Genomic DNA, 18,307 nt, shown 5'->3' with positions numbered 1-18,307 from the left:
AATCAAAAAAACAATAAAAATAAAAATAAACAAGTTAAGGAAATAAGGCCCTGTCCCGGTGCCTGTGTCTGTCCTCAGAGATCGCCACCACAGAAAGAGGAATTAAGTTTGCCAGAGCGTGCAGCAGGGGGACTTCCTCATTTTCCCGCTTCTGTGTTCCATGTAGCAACACAGACATATAACATACATACATATGCGTACACACATACATAATGTATGTATCAGGGGATCAGGGACGGGCATCTGCTAGCACTTACATCGATAGACCACCAGAGGGAGATAAAAACCAAAGCCTACCACCAACTTCCACAATTGCCCATAACAATTTTCATTTTGGGGGTAAAGCCACTTTTATTGACTTCAAAAGTTTTCTGAGTCCATTTCTATTTTATGCACCTCCTCCTCCCCAGATCTCTAACCTGGCCTTGGAAATCCTTACAGGAGCTGGAGAGATGGCTCCGTGGTTAGGAGGGAGTGCCGTCTGTTCAATTCTCAGAACTCACGTTAGGCAGCTTACTACTTACAGTAACATCAGCTCCAGGGGGATCCTACACCCCCGGCCTCCACCGGCACCTACATTCACATGCACACAACCACAAACATATATATAATTAAAAATAAAAATAAAGGTGCTGGAGAGATGGCTGGGGGGGGGGGCGTTTAAGAGCAATGATTCCCCTTCCAGAGGACCCAGTTTTGATTCCCAGCACCCCCACATGGCGGCTAACAATCATCTGTAAATGTAACTCCAGTTACAGGAAAGCCAATATCTTCTTCCGGCCTCTGTGGGCACCAGACCCACATGTGGTACACGGATATATGTGCTAGCAAAATGCCAACATACATAAAATAAATTAAAAATAAAAATAAGGAAGCTAGGTAGATGGATCCACTTTTAAGAGCACTGTCTGCAAGCTGGGAGGTGGTGGCGCTTGCCTTTGGTCTCAGCACTCGGGAGGCAGAGGCAGGCAGATCTCTGGGTTCAAGGCCAGCCTGGTCTACAAAGTGAGTCCGGGACAGCCAGGACTCTTGTTAAACAGAAAAACCCTGTCTTAAAAAACCAAAAAGAAGGGGCTGTCTCTGACATGAACTGAATGGCCTGCTCCTTGATCACCACCCCCTCTGGGAGAGCAGCCTTACCAGGCTGCAGAGGAAAGACAATGCAGCCACTCCTGATGAGACCTAATAGACTAGGATCAGAAGGAAGGCGAGGAGGACCTCCCCTATCAGGGGACTTGGGGAGGGACATGGGTAGAGAAGGGAAAAGGAGGGTGGGATTGGGAAGGGAGGAGAGAGGGGGTTACAGGGGGGGCTACAAAGTGAATAAATTGTAATTAATAAAAATAAAAAACAAAAAGAAAGAAAGAAACAAATGAGCAAGCATCGACTGCTCTTGCAGAAGAGCAGGTTTAGTTTCCCAGCACCCACATGGTGGCTCCCAACTACCTGTGACTGCAGGTCCAGAGGCTCTGATGCTGCCCTCTGGGCACACTTACATATGTGCAAGAAAACACTCACACACATAAAATAAAACAATAATAAGAAAATAAGGATTTAAAGTTTCAAAAGGTTGAAGCACGAGGCTTGTGTGTTCAAAGCCACCCTTGGCTACACAGATTCGAAACACGCACACAAAGAATTCTCACAGATTAGCCAACTGTGTGTGTGTGTGTTCAAGTGCAATTTAAATTCTTATTTATATTCCCCTGAACATAATAAGTCAGCCCTCTTGGTGCCGGAGAAATGACTCCGGAAATAAAGGTACTTGCTAAGCAAACCAGAGGACCTGAGTTTGATTCCTGGACCCTAAATAAAAGTGGAAGGAAATACTTTGCAAGTCGTCCTCTGACTTCTACGAGTGCCTCATAACGTGTGTAACTATCCACAACACACAAACACACGCAAACACACACAAGTCTCTGATAATAAATTAAAAAACAAACTCCCAGGAGGAGATCGGGATGGAAAGAGGCCAGGGTGCCCTGCATTGAAGGACGGCAGCCCAGGGACACACCTGAACATGTTTTCATTTCCTCCTTCTTCCTTCCTGGAGCCCTCTAAGCCCGGCACTTAGAATACCATTAGTCAGTTTGGGGAATGGTGCAATAAGATGGAAATGACGAGGTGGAGGATAAAGGACAATGACCTCAGGCTGGAGGGAGACCTGCATGAGGGAAGGCCAGCGAGAGACGAGAGACGTGAAAGAAGCGAGAGGAGAGGTCTGAGGAAAGAACCGGTAGGGGGACTTTGGGAGCTTTCAGGATGAACAGACACGTGTGTTGGCCTCCCACAACTGCTCCTTCATAGATCTTTCAAAGATGAAAGAGACAAGAAGCCTTGGCCTTCAGCCACAGGAGGAGGGTGGAATCTAGGAAGAAACTCCCAAACGTCTGACCGAGATGATGGTCAGTTGGGCCACCTTCCCAGAGCTGATTAAGGGATAAGGGTGTGCCCAGCCCCCTGACTACGCATGAGAGTTCAGATGCCTTACCGCTGTAGTGATTCAAAGAGACAGAGGGGCAGAGGCAGAAATCTAGGGTGAGGGGGAAAACAGGCTTGCATAACACCGAATTTCTGCGCAACTATGCTCACAGGACAGAAACATGACAGCCATCCCACACACCCAAGCCCCTGACAATAAACAGTGGCTAGAACTGTCAACGAGGCTGACAGCTGTACCAGAAAGTCACGAAGTGGATGGGGGAAGGGAGGCAAGTAAAAAGATGAGAAACGGGGACCAGAAAGGCAGGGCATAGGGAAGAGTGATGTGGGAACCCCCACGCGTGTTAGAGGTGGTTTGGAGGAAGTTAGAGTAATCAAGAGTTTAAGAAGTTTTACGGAGTGTGAGACTGTCTCCCCATTCCTGCCAGCCCCTAAGGAAACCTCCAGGGAACTGATTCTTCATATGGCCTTGCAGTAAATCACATAATTTGTATTCTAGGGATCTGCTCATGCGTGCCGAAGCCTCTCCTAAATTATTCCCAAGCAGCCAGCGGCTAAAGAAAGGTAAGGGCAGTGCCTGAATGACCTGCAGCGAGACAGCTGAATGCCCGCAGCACGAATCCTGGTCATCTCGCCGCTGTGGTCCACCTCTGGGTATGGGTATGCGTGCATTCAGTCTCCCTAGAGAAGCAGAGCTGCTTCTTAATCCCAGAAGGCCCCTCAAGCTCGCTCTATCCCTGCCTCCTCAGACTTGTGCGTATGCTACTCTAACGCATACGTAGTCAACACAAGGAGGGCCAGGTGGGGATCAGCAGGTGCACAGAACGATGAAGGGCAGCTTCTCAGCGTCTCCGCTGCCCGTAGTCTTTGAACACACAGGATTGCTTATCATTTATCATCCCCGCAAGGCCTCCCGTGAATCACAGATGCTTCCTCGTGAAGCATGATACCAGAGCAGTGATCCACCCCTCATCACTCATACACGCATACGCGCACACTCGTGGGTACCTACGTATATGCACACTCACTCAGCTAACTCCCACTGCCTCTCTTGCTCCCCGAAGTGTCCCCAAGCCAACTTTCAGGTGCCATTTCTTTCTCCCTCAGCCCCAGCTATCCACACCCACACAGGCACCTGCCTGGCAGCTCCCTACCCACCCCCTCGTCTCTTAGGAGGTCAGGGCCCAAGGCCTGAGGTGGGGCACCCTTGAAACAGGTTGATGCTGTTCTCCTGGAAGTGGAACACAAAGGGGTGGGGCCTTCGAGGTGGGCGGGGTCTGTGGATGCCTGGTACCTGCCTCCAGCATAAAGCAGCCTGTCCTGGTATGGGACAGCCAGTCCTTCCCTCAGCCTACAGCAAGCTCTGGTCCCTCACCACCCAGCAGCCGGACAGGACCCAGCGTCACCTGCTCCTGGTAAGATGGATGACTGCGGAGGAGGCAGGGGGATCTAGAGGAAAGGTTGGGACCAAAAGTGCATGGCATTTCTTATCCTTCATGGTAGCCTGGATTTCACTGAGGGTAGGTATCACAGTAAGCCTGAGAGAGGGAAGACAGGGATAGCCATTTGAGTGCCTCTCTGGTGAAGAGAACTTTCAGGTATACTAATCTGGTCCCTGGAGGGACCTGTGCTTTCCAAGCTCTTCAAGGAAAAGAGGGCTGAGAAGCATGATGGAGATGGCAGGATGGCCCCATGCATCTGTGTATGCCTGCCTCTGTCAAGTACCACAGAAAGGTGAGCCCCACGGAGGCTAGCTCGTGTGTCCGTCTTCTTCCACCCACCAGGATAATCTGGGTGTGTCTGCTGGCTGCCCAGTGAGATACCTGGACTTCAAAGACAGAGACCTAAGATGGTGAACTTCAGGTCACTTCAGGTCTCACATCCTCTTGGACCCTCTCCCTCCTGAGTGTGAGCCAGGGCCACACTGGCTCTCTCTTTCCTTCTCTCCACCAGACACGGTGCCTGGTGCTGAGGCTGCAGAGGTGACTAAGTCCCACTTCCTGCCCTCTGGGAAATCACAGTCGAGTAGGCGAGACAGTCAGGTGCACAGATGTTGACAAGATGAATTAGCAGGTGTTTCAGAAGCGGATGGGGCAAGGTGCCTGGGGAATACAGGCAGAGCTACTGCGATGCCCATAGGAGTAGAGGGCTGAACGGGTGAGCTGAACGGAGTCTCACAGGATGAATGCAAATTCTTTCTATCAGAAAGGGGATGTACAGTAGGCAGAAAAGGCGCAGGCTAGGACGTGAGTGGGACGGAGCCTGGGGAGCTGGTCCACTTACAGCCATGTTGCTAGAAGGTGGGCGTGAGGGGAGAAAAAGCTAGAAGCGAAAATACTATTGCCAAGGGAGGGCAACTGGGGGAGCTTCGAGGATCTGATTGCCCAGGCTGTTGGCCCCAGTGGCACTTGCTTCCTTTCCCTGGTATCCCCAGGTCCTAGTTACAGCTGCCCCCTAGGGTGAGAGGCAGTCCCCTTCCCCTGCTGATGACATGCTCTAGCTAGGCTCTGAGACTCTGAAGAAATGAACATGTGGTAGGAAAACAGCCCTTGACAAAGGGGAAGTCTGGCACCTCCTGCCAGTCATATGGGTTCTGGAGCCAAGGATTCATCTTCACAAGATGGAGACTCCTTTGGGTTCCTTCCAGATCTAACATCCCAAAACCCAGGCCTCTCCAATCTCTCCGCCAACTCTAGGAGCGAAGCCGGGCCACCACCCCTCTTTACAAAGTCCTTTCCGGGTCTTGATGTCCTCAGCAGCCATCTTGACATCCTTCATCTTTCTCCCCAGAGACAATGACTATTTTTGAAAATGTCACCCGGGCTCTGGCCAGACAGCTGAACCCTCGAGGCGATCTGACACCCCTAGACAGCCTCATCGACTTCAAACGTTTCCACCCCTTCTGCCTGGTGCTGAGGAAGAGGAAGAGCACGCTGTTCTGGGGGGCCCGCTACATCCACACTGACTACACACTCCTGGACGTGCTGGAGCCGGGGAGCAACCCCTCAGGTCAGGCTCTCAAGCAGAGCTGGCCTCTAAGTGGTCCTATAGGGCCGGGGCCAACCACCTGGACCACAGGAAGGCTCTGAAGCCCTCCCTTCCCTGCTACGGTTAGAGGTCACCAAGCCCAAAGCTCTTGGGGTGCTGAGGCGACAGTGGGGGTGCCTCCCAGCTCAACTCCCCCTGCCCTCTCCCTCCCGCAGACCCAACAGACTGCGGGAACTTTAGCTTTAAGAATATGCTGGATGCCCGGGTAGAGGGAGACGTGAATGTGCCAAGGACGGTGAAGGTGAAGGGGACCGCGGGCCTGTCACGAAGCAGCACACTGGAGGTCCAGACACTCAGCGTGTCTCCCAAGGCTCTGGAGAACCTGCACAAGGAGAGGTGAGAGGGGACGGGGCTGGTGGCGGATGGGATGGCGTTGGGTAGTGCCAGCGGAAGGGTAAAACCCTCACCCTGACCTTTGACAACGTGGTCTCCAGGGGAGAATCCCTAAAGAGAATTCTCCTGGGGGTTAGCAGGTGCAAGGGGGATCTACCAAGCCATTTCCTAGACATTCCTCCCCTCCTCCAGCCACCTCCAGCATCACACACACACACACACTCACACACACACACACACACACATGCTCACATTCCCTAGATATGCGACCTTGGAAGAGTCACTTCTCAGGGAACCTCAGTTGTCTTTGCCACAGAATGACGGGGATGGATGACAGTTTTTAAGGTTCCTTCGACCCTAAGACTGTGAAACGCAATGGGAGAGGCAGAGGTGGGTAGTAACTGTCCCTTCTGGAGACGGTGGTGTCTGACGCTCAGCTCCCGTAAAGCAAGCTTCAGACCGGCTCTATCCACACACCTAGGGAATGCTGCCCCAGCAGGCGAGGGGTGTGGCAGAGAAGACGGCCATACAAGGCTCTGGCACGTGTGTCTGGCTTGACAGGGGACCTGACTTTTAAATAACTAAGTAGTGGTTGGAAGGAGTAGGCAAGGCCTTGAGGGGCTGGAGGGAAAAGGCTTGAATGTTTGACCAGTCCCCCAGTGAACATTCACAGAGTTCTCACTGAGAGTAAACAGTCCTACTATGTGCTGGCGCACCTAGAAGGTCTATGTCCAAGAACCTTGTGGTGTAGGAGGGTGAAAACTACTGTGTAAGAGTAATTATCCAATGGGGGGGGGAGTTGGCACACCCCTTTTAATCCCAGCACTGGGGAGGCAGAAGCAGGAGGCTCTCTGAGTTTGAGGCCAGCCTGGTCTACAGAGTGAATTCCTGGACATCCGGGGCTACACAGAGAAACCCCTGTCTGGAAAAATAAATAAATAAATAAAACAAAAGAGAAACTATCCAACGGGGAAAAGCAATGTGCAAAGTGCATGGGACACTTTATGCTAGGCTGACAGCCAGCGGAGGGGAGCTTCTGGCTGGGGAACTGAGGCCGATCCGAACAAGGTGGTGGTCTTGGGTTGAGGCCTTGAATGATGGGTATAAACTGGGCCTCCAGGGAGAGAGGAGAAATGGCTTACAAAGGCATGCAGGTGAGATGTCTCAAAACCAATAGGAACCACGGAATAGCCAGCGTGACAGATGGAAAGGGGGCACAAATGGAGCAAGCGAAAGACGTAGCATAGACCCAGAGCAGGTAGGAACAAGAAACCGGATTAAGGAGCCCAACAGGCAGACACCAGGGAGAGCCTGAGTCTCTGATGCTGCTCGGATGTGTGTCGTGACCAACCTGATCAGATGAAAGTGCATTAGATAGAGGAAGGTGGGGGGAGGGGTTGAGGAGCAGGTGTCTCCAAAAAGACACCGTCCCGCTATCCATCAGAGACATAAAACAATGACAAGCTGGGAATCCTGGCCGGGATGGAGGTGGGGAGGATCAGGCGGGTGCCAGGCTTAGTGCGAGGGCTGCCGAAGCGGGTTAAACTCCACAGCTGACTGCCGGGTGACAGCGAGGGCTTTGCTAAAGATGACAAAACAGGGAGGCAGGAAAATGGTGGTTCTGTGGGGGTGGTTGTCAGCTCCTTTTGAGGCGCAGCTGGAGAACCGCTGAGGCTGTTCAAGGAGCCGCTGGCAAAGGGGCTGGGAGCTCAGAGAGAGGTCAGGGTGGGATGCCCACATGGTGGTCAGCAAGGTACAGATTAAGGTAGTAAGAACAGGGTAGCGGGGGGGGGGGAGGATGAAGAAGCTGGAGAACCTCAGAGAGAGGAGGCATAAAGATAGGATCTCAGGGACTGGAGAGTTGGCGCAGCGGCGAAGAGCACCGGAGGCTTTTGCAGGAGACCTGAGTTCAGTTCCCAGTTCTCACAGCAGGCAGCTCACAACCACCAGCTGTAGGGGATCTAATGCCTTCTTCTGGCCTACACACACACACACACACACACACACACACACACACCCCACAAAGAAAACACCAAAATCTCAGAGGACATGAAAGATTAAGATGCCAAATTAACTGGAGTCAGCTAGAAGGTATACCGTGATGATTTAGGAGCCAGAAAGATAGGAGCAGAAAGCAGTGAGCAATCGGAAGCCAAGGTAACAGTCCGGAGAGGTCCAGCGTGGTCCACAGCTAGGAGGGATCCTTGAGTTTAGTGATTTCAGCTGAGTGGCAGAAACAGAAGGCAAATTAGAGGAAATTACGACGGGGGTGATGCTGGCTTCGAGAGCGAGCTTGGAGTAATTTGCCGCTAAGGCGAAGGAAAGAGGGAGGGGGTGGCTTGAGAGTGTTCAGGAATGAAAGTGGATTTTTTACGGACGGGGACATGTTTTCGTACGGAAGCAAAGGGAAGGAGCCAGTGGTGGTGTGGGGCTTGTGATGGCAGGAGGTGAGAATATAGATGGAGAAGAAGAGGCGAGGAAGGTCGGGAGACTCATGCCTCTGCTATCCCAGTGTTCTTATATCAACATGGAGGCAGGGGAACCCCCGGGAGAGTGACCTGGAGGGACCCTGCTAGCCTGGTCTATGCAGCAGCTGGCAGCAAGAAATCTTATTTTCAACAAAGTCGAAGGCAAAGAAAACCACCTGAGGGGTGGCTGTCACCTGACCTCCACAGTGTAGCACGTATAGCCATGTACAAACACATACATGCATGTGCACACACACACACACACACACACACACACACACACACACACATGCGTACACCAAACAGGAAAAAAACGAGACAGAGAGGAATCTCGGACTACGTGAACAGCAGCCAAAAGAGGACAGCCTGGTCCTGGGTGGTAGGAGGAGAGGAGGAAGCGACCATGAAGCCTTGGTCCAGGCCAGGTGCTGAGCCTCCGGCTATTTGCCCAGTTTATCTCGGCACCCTGGGAGGTAGTTGGCGTCACCTCTGTTTTATAGATGAGGCAACTCAGTCTCAAAGCAGCTGCCCTGCCAGGAAGCAGGCGGTCTGAGTTTGCGCTGTGGTCTGACCAGAGCCCTCATTTTTTTTTTTCCTCCCTGGCACCGTGCTGTCTAGGATTGACAGATTAAAAAGTAGACACTGCGGGGCAGGGTGTCACAAGCCTTTAGTCCAAGTGCTTGGGATGCAAAGGCAGGTGGATCTCTGGGAGTTCCGGGCCAGTCTGGTTTACATAGAGAGCTCCAGGCCGGCCAAGGCTGTAAAGTGAGACCCTGTCTCAAAAATAAAATAAAATTATAAGTAGAAATATAAACCACAAGTGCTGGCCCTGGGGAGGAGCCAGCCGCCGAGCTGGTGTCTTTTCACTCTTCTCCTGCCTTAGGAAACTGGCAGCTGACCACCCATTCCTGAAGGAGATGCGGGAGCGCGGGGAGAACCTTTATGTGGTGATGGAGGTGGTGGAGACCGTGCAGGAAGTCACTCTGGAGAGAGCTGGCAAGGCAGAGGGCTGCTTCTCCCTCCCGTTCTTTGCCCCACTGGGACTACAGGTTTGACACACACACACACACACACACACACACACACACACACACAGGGGGCCCTCCATTAATTCTGCCCGAATGGTGCCCACTTAGGATGTAGGACCTGAAAGAAAGTTCTAAAGCCACAGACGATATGGAGCAGGCCGAGTGCTACTGAGTTCCTGGTCATCCCTCTTCCTCCCCGGCCCCTCCCCCCCAGACCCAAGCTGAAGAGCACAGCTTCTTCTTGGTATGGTGGTGCACGCCAGTAATGCCAGCACTCTGAAGGCAGAGAGGCAGGAGGGTCACAGGTTCGAGGTCAGTCTGTGCTACCTGGTCAGACCCTGGGGTGGACGTGGTTTCCCGCTTTCAGGAAGTCTTTAAGTCTAGATGAGACACACAGTTAAAGCCCAGAAGACGTAGGCTTGGGAAACTCAGTAGACGTAAGTGCATCTGTACACGCGTCTATAGAATCTGTACGTACATCTAGGGAGAGCATTCGAGAGGGATGGATGGGATTGGGAGCCGCAGGGAAGGGATGGTTATGGAAGACTTCCTGAAGGAGATAAGAATGGAGCAGTTGGTGTAGGGGAAGGAGGAACTGCTGTGGAACAAAGCTGGGAGGTGGGACAGGGCAATGTTTAGGCAGGTGCCGGAGCAGGTCTGTCTACTTCCCTTTTCCTGTCCAATCCAGAAGCAGACATAGCCTGGCAGGGGGCGATCACCAGAAATGAATGGGGAGGCTTCGAGGCCCCTAAGTTCAGACCACAGAGAAAGACGACTGGAGATCCTACTGAAGGCTTTCCAACCGATTGTCTCCTCAAAGGCTCTCAGACCCTCCCTGCACCTACCTCCTACCCCTACTCCTGACGTCTCCTGCACAGGATCTCAGAGAACTCTCAGATTCTCATTGTGTAATTCTAGGGATCCGTGAACCACAAGGAGGCTGTGACCATTCCCAAGGGCTGTGTCCTGGCCTTTCGAGTGAGACAGCTGATGGTCAATGGAAGAGACGAATGGGGTGAGCAGAGAGACACCAGCATGTTCTCCCCTTGAGATAAGGGTTGCCTGCCTCTGGGCAGTGGTATCCTGGTCCTCTCTTGCAATGTCAGAGGATGCGGGAGGAAGCAAGTTGTACTGCTCATTGCTGGAGGCAGAGCGAAGGCTGCTCTAGAAAAAGAGGCGAAGGGGCTCTGAGTTCCAGGTGTCCCTGGGCGCTAGGCACTGGGGACGATGTGGGGGAATGACACAAAAAACTGTCCAGCACAGCCTCTGGTCAGGAAGCCGGAGGAGGAGGAGACAGATCCTGACACCAGTACTGGATTCGGGAGAAGAGGGAAGAAAATGCTGAGATTTCCAGCAGTGAGGGTTGGGTAGAGAATTAGGTGGGGCATTTGAGGATGATGGAGAAAGGGTGTGGCGGCTGGTGATGGCCTCCCGGATGCCTTCTCTTTCCCTTACAGACATTCCACACATCTGCAATGACAGCATGCAGACCTTCCCTCCCGGAGGTGAGTGTGCCGCTCACAGGTCCCGCCTCTCCTGCCCTGCTGCTATTGGCTAAAGTCCCCAGCCCCACCCCCGAGAGCATCTGCTCTTGTTCCCTTCGTCCTTAGACAGATAGAGGTGTGGCATATAAATAGTGACCAAAAGAAACAAAGAAACCAAGGCCAAAGTACCAACAGAAATAGAGAGATTCAGGTGGTGTTGGCATAGGACTTTAATCCCAGCACTCACGCAGGCAGAGGCAGGTGGATCTCTGTGAGTTTGAAGCCAGGCTGTTCTACAGAGTGAGTTCCAAGACAGCTAAGGCTACACAGTTATGAAAAACCAAAAAGAAAGAAAGAAAGAAAGAAAGAAAGAAAGAAAGAAAGAAAGAAAGAAAGAAAGAAAGAAAGGGAAAGGAAAGGAAAGGAAAGAAAGAAAAAAGGAAAGAAAGAAAAAAGGAAAGAAACAGAGAGAGACAAGGTGTACTCCAAAGTTCTTGGGGGGGTGTGCTAGCAGAGTCCCTGTGTTTCCATATTGCTGTGCTGAGGCTTTAATGAGAAGCAGCAAAGAGTTCGTCCTGACAGGGGTTCTCTGTTTGTGTTTTCAGAAAGGCCAGCAGAAGGGAAGTTCATATGTAAGTATTCCTGTCATTGCACAACTTCCTTGACTCAAGTTCAAAACCCTTGTCTTCCCCTCTCCTCGATGGGACTGACAGGGAAGAGAGTGGGAAGGACCCCAACAAGCAGCTGTCCCTCAGCTACGGAAGAGCTTCCAATAGGAGGTTAGGGAAAAGCAGCAGGAAGTGGAGCTCTGTGGCTGCTGGCCCAGACCTCCGCTGTCAGGGGCCTCAGTGGCTGCAACCTGCCCCCCATATATCTGCTGCCCGGTACCCAGGGCAGGAGGTGCTGACTCGCTTAGCTGCTGGGTGATATCAGGAGTGCCCTTTTCACATTGGATTAGCTCCTCTGGTCCCTTCCTGCCTCCTGAGTGGAGCAAGAGGATTGGGAAGACAGCTGGGACCTCGGAGGGGTGATGGCTAGGGACCCTAGGGATGGCTGCCATTCTGAAGGACTGTGTTTTGATCTGTTTGCTCCTTCTTTTTCTCAGTCATCCAGGCCTCTGATTTGGGTAAGGAGCTTTGTGAATTCTTTCAAGGCTTTGCCACACAGGTAGGGAGAGAAGTATTAGGGTACGGGGGAAGGGGGGAGACAAAGGCTGAGGCCCTGGGATTAGAGCCACCTCCAGGAAGCCACTCTCACCAACGCTGACTGGATGGACTTTTAGGACTTCTCTAAACTGCCAGGCTACAGCTCACACACGTCTCTGGATACAGATCCAGTGTGCTCTAAGCAGTCTCGGCCTACCCTTCATTAAGTAGTCGACAGACTCAAGAAAAGGCAGCGGGGAGGGCTTCCCTGAAATGTCTAGGTGGAGTAGTTGAAAAGGGAAGTCAACTGTGCACGGATAAGGGGGGCAGCCGTCTCGTTAATGGACGGCGTGCGGTCTACCTCCTTGCCCCGGCCTTCACGACAAGGCTTTAGCATCCCTTCCTAACCACAGGCACCTTGGTAAAGAGGGAGGGTCAGATTCAAGCGGGAGGCGCGGCCCTGGGTCCTGCGGAAGCTGGGAGGGGGCCTGGGTGGGAGGGCGCCAGGTGACGGGGTCCCTCCGGCCACATTGACTGTCCCCGCTTAGGGGAGCTGCACGAAGACTTCAAGACGTTGAAAGAAGAGGTTCAGAGAGAGACTCGAGAAGTGGAGAAGTTGAGCCCAGAGGGGCAAAGCTCCCTGCTCACCTCCCTCAGCAACCTCCTAGGAAAGAAAAAAGAGCTCCAAGACCTGGAGCAGACGGTGAGGCCCCGATGGGAAGCAGGAAGTGTGGGGGAGGCGTGTCTGGGTCGTTGCAGACGGGGAGGAGCCCCGACGATGGGTGTCACAGAGTGGCCAGGGACTGTGGAAGCAACAGCAGATGTCTTTCCCAAGCCTGGGCAACTGTACCTAGGCTGCTGGGCCGCCACTGGGCCCTCTGTCCCTGCAAAGGAGTATCCATAGGGCGGGGTTCCCTGAAGTGCCGCGCGCCCACCAATAGAGTAGTAACAGGCTAGTGGCGCCCTCTGCTGGAGAACAGCTTGAACTTTCCAGAGCTCAAAACCCGGGGAAGAAGGAGGCCCCCACCTCCCCACCCCCCACCGCATCCCCCATCCTCACCCCCCAATTCTCACCTGTCTCTCTGAGTGGGAGAGAGTCAGCCTCAGGTCAAAGACTATTGTGTGCCGGGTAGAGGTTAGACCTGGCCTGAGGTATTAGCCATCCAGTTTCCCTCACAGCTGGAAGGCGCTCTAGACAACGGACACGAAGTGACCCTGGAAGCACTCCCCAGAGATGTCCTGCTGTCCAAGGAGGCCATGGACGCCATCCTCTATTTCCTTGGGGCCCTAACAGGTGAGTGAGGAGCGAGTTAGGTAGTTCTTTTCTGTTACAAGAGCAAATCATGTGAACGAATTCCCACATGAATGAATGCGTGGATGCTTACGCTACAGTATATGGACTTTTTTTTTATATGGACTTTTTTTTTTTAATTGGTTCACCTGGGGATGTAGTTGAGCGTTACAGCATTCGCTTAGCACAAACAAGTTCCTGAGTTCAACCGCTGGTACTGGAGGGAGGGAAAAAAAAATCAAACTCAGCACCAAGTTGGTTTTATTCATTCGGTTGATCTGTTTTGTTGTTGTTCTCTGCATTTTCAAATTGCACAGAGCTAAGTTCATCACTTCCATATTGCTGTTAGCTCTGATTTCAGAGAGTAACTGATCTTACTGCGCTGAGAGTCTCTCCTTCCCTCTTCATGAAGCATTTTCCCACTTAAAAACAAAAACAAACAAACAAACAAAGAGCCCTCTGAGTCCCTTAGACCTAAGCTGAGCTGTTTGACACTTTTCTCAAGGGCCATAAGATGGCCCAGTGAGTAAAGCTGCTCGCCACCAAGCCTGATAATGTGAGTTCAATTCCCAGAGAGACTACCTGATAGAGAACCAACTCCTGCACACTGTCCTCTGACCTCCAGATACACACGACGGCACGCACAGGAGTGCGCACACTCACACACATAAAGTGAGGGGAAAGCAAAGCATGTCTGTAATCCCAGCACTGGAGAGGCAGAGATCTTTGTGAGTTCAAGGCCAGCCTGGTCTACATAGTGAGCTCCAGGGCAATCAGGGCTACACAGTAAGATCCTGTCTAAAAATTTTTTTAATTAATTAATTAAATTAAAAATGTGGTGGGGTAAACTTTCTGTCAAATGCCAAACTCAAAATAAACTCTCAGTTATGGCTCCCTTAAAACCCCGGATTTTCACCAGCATGGCAGCCCGTGCCTATAATCCCAGCATTCAGGAGTGGCCACCTTGGGTATAGAGTGAGTTCTAGTCCAGCCTGGGCTACAGAATGAGATGCTGTCTCAAAAACAAACAAGAAACATGTGACTTTGTTGGGGTTTTTGTTTGTTTGTTTGTTTTTTGTTGTTGTTCTTGTTTTTGTTTTTAGACAAGGTCTCACTATGTAGCCCTGGCTGGCCTGGAACTCACTGTGCAGAACAATCTGGCCTCAAACTCACAGGGACCCATCCACCTCTGCCTCCCAAACACTGAGATTAAAGGTGTGTTCACTACCCAGTCAAGGACCACAGCTTTTTATCTAATGGCCAGCAAAGCTGTGTGTTATAGAGCTGGTGTTCAGCTGTGGATGGATGAATGGATGGATGGATGGATGGATGGGTTTAGCAGATTAGAATAGGCCGGGATTTCACTATTTGGTGTCTGTCGTTCCCTCTGTACCAGCAACCTGTCGCTTTTTCTGCTTTTCCCGCCAGTGTTAAGTGAAGCCCAACAGAAGCTTCTAGTAAAATCCGTGGAGAAAAAGATCCTACCAGTGCAACTGAAGCTGGTGAGAAAAAGCCACAGGCAGCGGGGACGGGAGGGTTCTGGAGGGAGCAGCTAGAGCCGGTGGGAACCTGCAGACTTGCAATGCTCAGAGGACCCTGCCTCGTCCCTGGAGAAAAATGTCTTCTCTTCTCCCTAGACATCTAGGGCCTTCAGCCTGAGAGAGTAAGGCTTTCCTCTTCCTCCTTCTCAGGACACTTTGGTCCCTTGCAGGTTGAAAGCACCATGGAGCAGAACTTCCTGCAAGACAAAGAGGGTGTTTTCCCCCTTCGGCCTGATCTGCTCTCCTCCCTCGGGGAGGAGGAACTGACCCTTACAGAAGCCTTGGTGGGGCTAAGTGGCCTGGAAGTCCAGAGATCAGGCCCCCAATACACATGGGACCCAGACACCCTCCCCCGCCTCTGTGCCCTCTATGCGGGTCTCTCCCTCTTTCAGCTGCTGAGCAAGGCTTCCTAATGCACCTTCCCTGCCTGCTTCCCTAACGCCTTCCCAACCTCACTGCGCTCTATCTATAACTCTCCAGCACACTACAGAACCTCCAGGCCGAGGGTAACTGAAATGCCAGTTCCATCATCACCGAGTTCCACCTGCCTCATCATCTGTCTTCTTCTGTCCTCCATCTCAGCGCCCCGCTAAGCCCATGTCCTGATGCTTAAATCCTGAAGATACAGCATCATTCAAACCCTTACAACTTTGAGCCATTTCATTAAGAGGAGGAAAAAAAAGCCAGGTATCACAAGCCTTTAATCCTAGCACTCGGGAGGCAGAGGCAGGTGGATCTCGGGAGGCCAGTCTGGTCTACAGGGTGAATTCCAGGACAGCCAGGGCTACACAGAGAAACCTGGTCTCAAAAAATAAAAAGATAAAAATAAATAAAAACCCCAAACCAAAAGACAACAACAACAAAAACCATTTATTGTCTAGTCTAATCCTTCCCACTTGTGCCTCAAAAAACAAAACAAAACAAAACAAAACAAAACGCCTAGCTTTATTGAAACGAATGAAAATATTATATCAATTCCAAGACAAGCTATCTTTTGGTTTTTCTGTAAAGGGGATCATTCATTCGTGCCAGGCAAAGAAACAGACATTAGCTATATGTATGATACTGTTCACACTGTCCACGGGCCTGCTGAAAAATGCTCCAAAAGCTCAGAGGGTTAGAACGCAGAATGCTCTACAGTGAGAAGATCATCAAAGCAGCATGGCTTCACCAAAGAGCCCACATTCTCTAGCCCTGGTTGAGGGCTTGGGAGAGGGAAAGGTCTAGAGGGGTATGACACAAGTCCCGAACAAGACAAAACAAAATTTCAAGTTGGTTAAGCAGAAAATGAATGTGGTCGTAGTGAGACCTGTCCAAAAACAACAACAATAATAATAATAATAATAGAATTAAAAAAGAACAAGAGCAGAGAGGGGCGCCGAAGAATAAGATCCAAACCTTTAAATCAGTGATTCTCAACCTGTGGGGGTCACAACCCCTTTAGAAGATCAAATTACCCTATCATGGGGGTTGTAGATCAGATATTCTTCATATTAGATATTTACATTACAACTCATAACGGTAGCAAAATTACACTTACGAAGCAGCAGTGAAAATAATTCTATGGTTTGGGGATCACCACAGCATGAAAAACTGGATTAAAGGGTCGCAAGATTAGGAAGGGTGAGAACCACTATTTTAAATGAGACTTGCTTTTTTTTCTGTTGCTGCGTTTTGTTGTGTTTTGCTTTGTTTTCATCCCTCAATTCAGGTTGGCTATGGGAGGAAACAGTGTGGACAGGCTTGGCCTGTATATCATAATCTCATTAAAACTTCTGGGTCTGTATCACCCTCTGCCTAAAGCTGGCTTTCAACATCTGTCACCAATCTTATTTATGTATTTACATTTATTGGGGGGGGAGGTTGCATGTACCATGGTATGCGTGTGTGGGTCGGAGGACAACTTTGAGGAGTTGGTTCTCCTCCCATCATGCTGGGATCCAAGGACTGAAGTCACTCACTCAGGCTGGGCAGCAAGCAGGACCATCTCACCATCCCTCTAACAGCTCTGTCTCCTCTTCCACGTGTGGGTATTTTGCCTGCATGTAGATATGTGTGCCGCTTACTTGCCTAGTGCTCTCAAAGGCCGGAAGACAAGGTTGGATCTCTGGAGGGCACTGGAATATAGATGGCTGGGAGCCACCATGTGGTTGCTGGGGCTTGAACCCAGGTCCTCTGGAAGAGCAGCCAGCGCTCTTAATGTCTGAGCCATCTCTCCAGCACCCGACACACACAGGCACACACACACCAACCAACCAATCATTGCTTGTTTATTTGTTGAGACAGGGTTTCTCTCTGTAGCTTTGGCTGTCCAGGGCTCACTTTGTTGACCAGGCTGGCCTTGAACTCACAGAGATCTGCTTGCCCCTGCCTCCCCAAATGCTGGGATTACAGGCACCATGATCCACCGTGCGCACCCAGCTCCAATCTCTTTTAAAGCATTTTTATAAGTAGAATATATCTCTAAGACTTCAGGCCTGGGAAGTCAGAGGGTTAGAATCGCCCACTTCTTACCAACCTCTTTGTCTAGGCAATTCCCTCCATACACTCATGGCCAGCTGCCAAAAGCTTCTTGGCATCTTCTGAAGCCCTTGGGTCTGCTGAGTTGCTGTCTGCTGACTTGTCTTTTCCTTTCCCTGTGATGCAAACTTAACAGAGAGATGAGCTAACACCTCAACTGTCCAGACTGGTTGGTAACCCTTTTAGTTGGAAGGATGGATGACAAAAGCTAGTTTGTTACTGTTCCCACCCGCCCACAGTCTAGAGTGTCTTGAGAGTGCTTTAACAAGTTTACCCCTGTGCTCATTCGAAAGTTGTGTTCCCTGTCCCCCAGCACTGGGCGGGGGGTGAGGACGGGGGGGGGGCAGGGTACAGCTTGAATGAAGAGGTCCAGGTATGTGTCCCCAAAACTGGAGCACAACATTTCTGTTTGGCAATTGACCATTTAATACAGAGGGTTATTTGCCAGAATACAATAAAAATAATACAAAAGATAATTAGGGACACCTGCAAGACTGCTCAGGGGTACAGGCCCTTGCTGACAAGCCTCAGGACCTGACTTCAGTGGCCAGGCCCCACCCACATGGCGGAAAAAGAGAACGGGTTTCTGAAAGCTGTCCTCTGCCTTCCACATGTACAACATGGCAAGAGTGGCCCCAACTAATTTTGAGAAGGTATGTGAGATGGGAGAGATGGCTTATCTGTTGAAGAGCACTGGCTGCTCTTCCAGAGGACCCAGGTTCAATTCTCAGCACCCACATGGCAGCTCACAAATTGTTTGGAACTCCAGTTCCAGGAGACTCAACACCCTCATACAGACATACACATGCAACTAAAACACCCATGCACATAAAATTTTTTAAATTAATTAATTAAAAAAAAGATATGCAGCTGCCAGGTGCGGTAGGAAAGATAAATACTCTAGCTGCCATTCATCCCAACACTCTGGAAGCAGAGGCTGAATCTCTGTGAGCTCCGGGCCAGCCAGGGGTATATAGTGAGACCCTGTCTCAAAACAAACGAACAAA

At 51.0% G+C, this 18,307-nt stretch overlaps 1 protein-coding gene across 2 annotated transcripts; it reads left to right on the top strand.

The window, feature by feature from the left end:
- The first annotated feature begins 3,767 nt into the window (after positions 1–3,767).
- Gsdma (gasdermin A) lies at positions 3,768–17,180 on the top strand. Of its 2 annotated transcripts, none has more exons than XM_060386785.1 (12): positions 3,768–3,857; positions 5,233–5,451; positions 5,646–5,826; positions 9,175–9,340; positions 10,238–10,334; positions 10,777–10,824; positions 11,409–11,435; positions 11,909–11,929; positions 12,512–12,651; positions 13,128–13,242; positions 14,668–14,741; positions 14,951–17,180. In XM_060386785.1, the coding sequence occupies exons 2-12, from the start codon at positions 5,238–5,240 to the stop codon at positions 15,191–15,193; spliced, it is 1,326 nt and encodes a 441-aa protein (XP_060242768.1). In that variant the 5' UTR covers positions 3,768–3,857; positions 5,233–5,237; the 3' UTR covers positions 15,194–17,180. The 2 variants fall into 2 exon arrangements, with proteins under 2 accessions (XP_060242768.1, XP_060242767.1); XM_060386784.1 differs by having other exon boundaries at positions 12,497–12,651.
- The last annotated feature ends 1,127 nt before the right edge of the window (positions 17,181–18,307 follow it).

The sequence above is a fragment of the Meriones unguiculatus genome, chromosome 7 (genome assembly GCF_030254825.1).
Source record: "Meriones unguiculatus strain TT.TT164.6M chromosome 7, Bangor_MerUng_6.1, whole genome shotgun sequence".
Lineage (NCBI taxonomy): Eukaryota > Metazoa > Chordata > Mammalia > Rodentia > Muridae > Meriones > Meriones unguiculatus.
This window is presented reverse-complemented; position numbering and strand designations above follow the sequence as displayed.